Here is a 7,060-nt window from a genome sequence, read left to right as displayed (position 1 = left end):
CGTCCAATCGCCGTGTACACAGAGACGTAGGGGTCTCGGACCGTAACTGGCAATACGGCTATGACACAGATGTCGTATCAGCGCACCTTGCCCGTCTGGTGCACCTCGCGTCTGGCATCTCATCGCCATGCCGCTACGTCTCGTTTGCGCATGCGCCGACACATGCAGGCTTGCTTGACCGTCGATCGGGAGGAGAGCGTGATCCTTCATGCTGACTTGATATGTCTCGCAGAATGTATTTGACCATGTCGTCTTCAGTGACGCGAGCCCACTTCTTGGCTACAGTAAGGCCCTGGCGATGTTTTGGCTCTCCAAGACGAGTTGCGAGCCCTTCCGCGACTTTCCGCGCCGGGTTTCTTGTTTCGCTCGTGCCCTGGGTCTAGCTGTCGAGCGTAACTGTGTCTGCCCGCCCCTAAACTTGTTCAGTGATCCGGCTGGTGGAATCGGAGATTGACTGCATGACTTGAGAGTGAACTTGAGGTCTGAAGCTCGACACACCCGACTCCCATCCCACATGGGACCTGTGGCGTACTTGGGAACCAGCATGGAGTGGGGTTGTGACTCCAGTATGGTGATGATACCGGCGATATGGGTGGCCATAAGCTTCGGCAAAACAGGAACATGTCTCGCAGGGCCATTGTGAACAAATACGCGAGCATTTCTTTTGCGGACGGGCCGCATCGTAACTACAGACTCAAATACGCGAGCATCCAGCCGCAGATTGTTGTTGTTGTTGTTATATTTAACGCCGTGGCGGCAAGGGCGCAGCCGCCCTTGCGGCCGACCTCCCGAGGGGTATACGGCGTGGAGGGTCGCCGGCTCAAGCTATGTACTCTACAGTACACGCCTCTTCCTAACGTCCTCCAAATCTTGCCCGTGGGCTACTATGTGTTCTATTCGTCCCTAGTTCCCGCTGGTTCCCTAGTTCCGTTGTGGTCTTCCGATCCTCTACGAGGAGGGGGTTGTTACTAAGGTCTAGGTCAAGACCTAGTCCCTAGTACCGCGGGCAGATCTTCTGGAAGAAGTCTGTCACAGAGAGAAAGGCCTGGAAGCCTTCATGATCAGTAATTAGCCCCTTATAGTACTGCTCAAGAGATCCTATAGGCCCTATAGGCTCCTGTGAACTAGAAGGGTGGAGGGTGGGCCACTGAAGCCGCCTCACTAAGGTCTTTCGGCAGTAGACTAGGTGGTCTACTGCCTTTGCCTCCCCGCAGGAGCAGGTAAGTAGTGCTTCTGTATGGTTGAAGCGTTGGTGATATTGCTCGAAGTCTCCATGCCCTGAACGGGCTGCCAGGAGATGGTGAAGGATCGCCCGTGGCAGGGTCAGTTCAGGAGGGCAGGCGAGGGAAACCTTAAGCCCTAGTTGGGTGTGGCAGGACGTTGCCTCTTGCTTCCACCATCTTCTATGCTGGCGGTATATACGCTCTCTAGCAAGCCGTTTGATCCCTGATAGGGTAGCTAGTTGGCCCCTAGGGGCTGGCAGGGTTGTGCCCTCCTTAGCTAGGATGTCTGCTTCCTCGTTTCCTTTGATGCCCTGGTGCCCTGGGGACCAGTGGGTTTGTATGTTGTATATCCTAACTGCCTCTTGGATCTCAAGGAAGGCAGCTTGTGAGGAGTCTGGGGCCATGCCTCGGATCCCCTGGATAACGCTGGTATTGTCGATACAGATATGTATAGGCTGGCCCTGGGAGGTAAGGAGGGCCCGTCGGAGCCCTGCCCTCGCCCCTTCGGCCTCGCCATCAAATACTTCTGCTATGCCGAGGCGTCCGCAGCCCTGGGCTATGCGTTTATTCTTACGGTAGATGACAAAGCCAAATCCTGTAGCGCCATCAGGGGCTTTAGAGCCATCTGAGTAGATGATAGTATGCTCTTTTGGCACCGTCTTGAGCCAGGCCTGGAAGATCCTGGCTGCTACTTCCTTCGTCTGTGTAACTATAAGGTTATAGGACCCTGGGAGGTATTGCGGCTGTAGAAGTGCTGGCCTTGGGCACTTAGGTAAGAGGCCAGCTGTCCTTTGGAGCCTGGTCTGCTGCCGCCCTGGCTGTAGAAGCCTTGGGACCAAGGGATGTTGTTGGTCAACCTTCTGTAGGCGTATAGCGAAGCGTAGTCGCGCTGTCTCGAGGGCTACCTCTGCTGTAGGTAGGCCAGCATCTCGGATGAGGGCACTGGTTGGTGTGGTCCTCCAGACAGGTAGGATAGCCCTTGCTGCTGCTGTAATAACTCTTCCGACTCTACAGGCTAGACCCTTCTGCCCTGTGCCGACTGTAGCTATCTGTGAAGCAGTACTGCTACTAGTACTGTTGTTGCTGCTTAGAGCTGGCTTAGTCAGGCCTGCATACCAGGTTTCCGCTCCATATAAGGCTATCGGGAGGGCGCAAGCAATAGCTGCTTTTCGAACTGCAGCTGCTGGGAGCCCCCCTTTTGTGTTTGTAAGGTGCTGTAGGAAACAGGCTACCTTCTTTGCTGCTGCTACCTTTATTCCTACATGGTGTTGGAAGGTGAGTCTCCTGTCAAACCAGACCCCTAACCATCTTATAGGCTTTGTTGAGGCTTTAATAGTTAGGCCTCTCGCTTGGATATCGGGTAGGTTTGTTGTCTGTTTATGTTTTCTGCTGAAGTGGATTGCCTCACACTTAGCTGGGTCAAAGGCGACCTTATTTTCTGTTCCCCAGCTGAGGATACTGGTGATCTCCTGGCCTAGGGCTGTAGCGTTCGCTTCTAGCGAGGGGCTAGTAGCTACTAAGCCTATATCATCCGCATAGCTAAACCGTAGCTTCTGATCATCAGCTAGGATATCAGCTATATAGAGCAGGAAGAGGATAGGTGATAGCGGAGAGCCTTGTGGTAGTCCACAGGATAGAGGGAAGTCCTCTGTAGTAGTATCCTCTAGCCTGACCCGGGCTGTTCGGCTAGAGGTGAAGGTGTAGATCAGCCTGATCAGACTGCTTGGCCAGCCCTGCTGCCGTAGCCTGATAATAAGTCGGTTTCGTAGGACGGAGTCAAACGCCCCCTTAACGTCCATTATTGCTAGCGTGGCTGTAAGCCCTGCATCTAGAGCCCTCTCTATCTCATGGGTTAGGCAGGTTGTCAGGTCGACTGCAGCCCTCCCTGGTAAGGCTCCAACCTGCTGTGGGCTGGCGACCCCTTCTAGGATGGTAAGGTAGGCCATCCTTTTTGCTATCAACCGCTCTAAGCCTTTGCCTAAGCAGGATAATAGAGATATCGGGCGCCAGGACCCAGTCTTAGAGAAGTCTGTTTTCCCCGGTTTCTGGATCATAACAACCTCCGCTTTGCGGAAGGGTCTAGGGAAGTAGCCTACCTGTACGCAGGCCTGGAAGAGCTGCTGTATAGGCCTAGCTACTAAACCCCAGGTGCATTGTAGTAACTTTGTAGTAATCCTATCAGTCCCAGGGGTTGTAGTCTCTGTTAGAGTAGCCTGGCGTACTTCCTCTATACTAATTGTATCCTGCCAGGGTATAAGACGCCTTGTGACCACTGGGATAGCAAAAGGGTTCCCAGGTAGGTCATCTCTAGCGCTAAACCGTTCGAGTAAGGCCTTTCGTAAGGCTTGGGCTTTGTCGTAGGTGTTGCTGATCGTCTCTCCTTCTACTATTAGAGGCGGAGCTTTAACTGCTAGGCTTGACTTCCGCCAGCCTATGATCTTATATAGATCTTGGTCTGTCTTAGCCTCTTCAACCTTAGTAGTCCAGTAGGCGCGTTTTGCCCTTCTAACGGTTGTTAAGAAGACCTTTTGTTCCTCTAGGATAGGGGGAGGTATGACCAGCCCAGGTTCTTGGGCCTGTTGGCGCCTAGCCTTAATAGCAGCTTGGTGGGCTACTGAGCATTCTTCTGTCCACCAGGGGGCTCCCCTACCCCGGTTAGTCCGTCTCTTCCCTATAGCCTGAGTAGCTGTAGAGAGGAGGCTGACTAGTTGGATAGCTAGGGTGTCTATTTCTGCTGGAGCAGGTATATCCCCTAAGGTGGGTAGGGCTGGGAGCCCTATTTTTACCAAGTCAGCAAGTCGAAGTAGGGCTGAGTCTGGTACTGAGAGGTGACTAGTCTGTCGCCTCTGCTCCTGGGTGTTGCCTAGTGGGATGATAGTTGTAATAGCCTGGTGGTCAGCCCCTGGATGTAGGTGCGGGCTGATATAGGCCTCTGCAAAGGGGATATTTGAGAAGGTAAGGTCGAGTGTATGCCCGTGAGTATGGGTAGAGGCCCCAACTTCCCCGATGAAGTCAAGATTACAGCCTTCAGCCCATTCTGCAATATCATCTCCTCGATTCCGGCTTTGGGAGCTAGGTTCCCAAGAAGAGTGGCGGGCATTAAGATCCCCAGCAATAAGGGCTCTCTCTGGCGGTAGATAGTTTAGGAGGATGTTTGTTGTATGGTTTATAGGTTCCCCTGGTGGCCTGTAGACGTTTATAATAGTAATATTGCCAGCCTTGATCCACAGGATATCCCTTGATTGTGTAGGTCTTTGTTGCTGTACCTGTAGCCTAAGACCTTTTCGTATATAGGACATAACCCTAGGCCTTGTTTCCCTGCTGTTCCAGAAGTCAACTGGCACATAAGAGTTATAGCCTGGGTGAGTGTTGATTTGCATCCTATCTCTATAGCCTATCCAGGGCTCCTGGATCAGTACTATATCGATCTGATCTGCCCAGCAGAGCTCTAGGAGAGCTGTATGAGCTGGGCTTATCTTCCCCACGTTAGACTGGGCGACCCGTAGTACCCGTGGGGGAGCCGTCCTGAGCCTACTGCTCCGAGTCGAGGTCGAGGTGGGTGTAGGCATTAATAACGTTATAATCAGGCTTCTGAGCTACCCGCTGGACCCTGCTGCTTGAGGTAGCTGGGGTATGCTGGGTAGGTAGTGGTGGTAGGATAGGGTTGCTGTCAGAGACGTCTGCTTCAGCCTCATTCTCATCCTCCTCCATACTGCTAGAGCTTGCTGTATCGCTAACGTCCGCTACGATGATTGAGTCCTGGGTAGGGGTAGGGGCTCGTGGTCGCTTAGAGCCAGGCTGAGGGCTCGTCAGGCTGTTGCTAGGTTGCTGGGTGCTGCGGGCGTGGGTGCCGGCCTGGCTGCTCTGATAGAGGGCCTCATAGGCCTTCTGCCCGGCTTTACGGATCCGGGAGAGTTCCTTCCGACCTAGGAGGGTGGGGGAGCCGTTAACCACTAAGGGCCTTGCTGGGCAGTCCTTATGGTTGGCTTGGAAGGGGCCGGCGCAGTTAGCGCACTTCGGTCTGGCTATGCAGGGCCAGGTCTCATGGGAGCCTGCGGGCCTGCTGCAGTTGCTACAGAGTGGCTGTCGGTTACAGTACCGGTTTGAATGATATCCCTGGCAACCAGGGTCATGTCTGATGAGGGTCTTTTTCTTCTGGATAAGCTGAGATCTGCTGCTTTGGTTGAAGAGCCTGAAGGGTAGTACTTCTGCAGAGAAGGAGATAATCCAAGAGACCTCGTTTGTGATGGGGTTTATACCAAGTTGGGATTGTCGGGCCCGGATAGGCTTACATCCCGTCTGTGCAAAGACCTCCTCTTCAACCAGAGTGGCTGGGTCGAGGGCCTCACCATCAAGGGACCACAGTTTAGCAGGGCAGCGTGGGACAACGTAAGTAAACCACTTAGTAGGCGTTTCAACCTTATAAGCTCCCAGGCTGTCCGCTAGTTTCTGTCTGTTTGCAAGCAGGGTTTGCTGGACCTGCTTGTTCAGGGGTCTTAGCGAGTAGCCAGTTGCAATGTGGTAGATATGTGGGATATCTGCTAGTTGGAGGCTAAGGGCCTGGCAGACTGTACGGCGTAGGGTAAAAGGGGCATGCTTCCTAGCAGCCCCTAGGCCCTCTTCAGGGATACGGGCAAAGACCCGGAGGTTCTCCTTCAGCTGGGTTAGAGCCTGGGGCTGGGTCTGGGTCTGGGCTTGAGGCTGGGTTGGGTTTCGGGTAACGTTACGGGCCGGGGCCGGGGCTGCAGCCGGTGCTGAGGCCGCTACATCAGCCCAGTCCCGACGCGGGGCCGGGGCCGCTGCCTCGTTACCCATGATTCTTTTCAAGGCTTGGATCACATAGGCCGTAGCCTCCTTTGCAATCTGCTTCCTAGGCCCCTCAAAGCAGGAGACCACATTATCCACAGACTGGGCGATAGCTATAAAGACGTCCTTCCGGGCTTCATAGTGCTTCGCTTCCTCATCCAGGGCTGTAAGGACAGCTCCAGTAGCTGTTCCAGTTATCGTCGTAGGCCCCTTAGCCGTTAAGGGGGCTGTCGTAGAGGCGTCGGGCTTGCTTCCCACGAGGCTGGGCTGGGATGGCTGGGCCTCGGTACCGCGGCGGCGTTTAGCCCTTGAGGTTGGGGACGGTTCCGGAGAGGTTCCGGAGCCTCGATCAGGGCCGGCCGAAGGGGCCGGCGGCGATCCGGGGCCCGCCGGAGGCTGTGAAGCCATCGCAGGAGGGCGCTGGAGGCGAGAGGTGAAGGATTTTCAGCTGTTAAGGATTTTGGTGGTATCCCACGTATTACACTAACAGTGGATGCTAAGAAAAATTGCCATTCGTTGTTTGAGAATAGCCAAACTCAACTAAGATCTTGCCCTTGAGAGAACCTGCTTTAAACACCCATTCGCGATCAGCATCAAGCTTGTGCATCTGCACCATCGAGAAAGGACAGGTGTAGTCTTTTGCGAATACGTACCAAAGTAGCCTAGGTTCGAGAAGTGAACGGCGTCGTCAAGCCTTTCCGTGGACGTAAACGACATGCCATGGTGGTCACTTGTATCGCAGAATCGCTCCGGTTGACGTGCCTGAAGAACCATTGTCCACCTCGATCAAACTCAGCTGAGTACTGGTGTGCCGATTCGACATGTCGAGGGAGCTTGAGAGCGTTGTCCCGGGCACAAGTGGGGTTGAGCTGTCAGAAGTGAACTGACATCAACTTTACCTACCTAAGTGCCAATGCCCTGTCCATCGCCTACCATCCTTGCAGCCTCGGTAGATGTTCCTCAACACCTCTGGGATGATGGTTGTTAAATACCAATGGTGCCGAAAGATGTTGCACCAGGAGATAGGGTTT

At 54.0% G+C, this 7,060-nt stretch overlaps 1 protein-coding gene across 1 annotated transcript; it reads right to left on the bottom strand.

Annotated features, from left to right (window-relative positions):
• Nucleotides 1–4,754: 4,754 nt before the first annotated feature.
• Nucleotides 4,755–6,437, bottom strand: CGGC5_v017289 (uncharacterized protein; the record flags this gene model as incomplete). The annotated part of the gene is made up of 2 exons (XM_066153882.1): nt 4,755–5,149; nt 5,516–6,437. 2 exons carry the CDS (start codon nt 6,435–6,437, stop codon nt 4,755–4,757), a joined length of 1,317 nt encoding a protein of 438 aa, XP_066006719.1.
• Between the last annotated feature and the right edge of the window lie 623 nt (nt 6,438–7,060).

This window comes from Colletotrichum fructicola (assembly GCF_000319635.2).
Source record: "Colletotrichum fructicola Nara gc5 chromosome Unknown KSG_Nara_v1_contig12, whole genome shotgun sequence".
Lineage (NCBI taxonomy): Eukaryota > Fungi > Ascomycota > Sordariomycetes > Glomerellales > Glomerellaceae > Colletotrichum > Colletotrichum fructicola.
The sequence above is the reverse complement of the archived record's forward strand: the minus strand, read 5'-3'. Positions and strand labels throughout refer to the sequence as shown.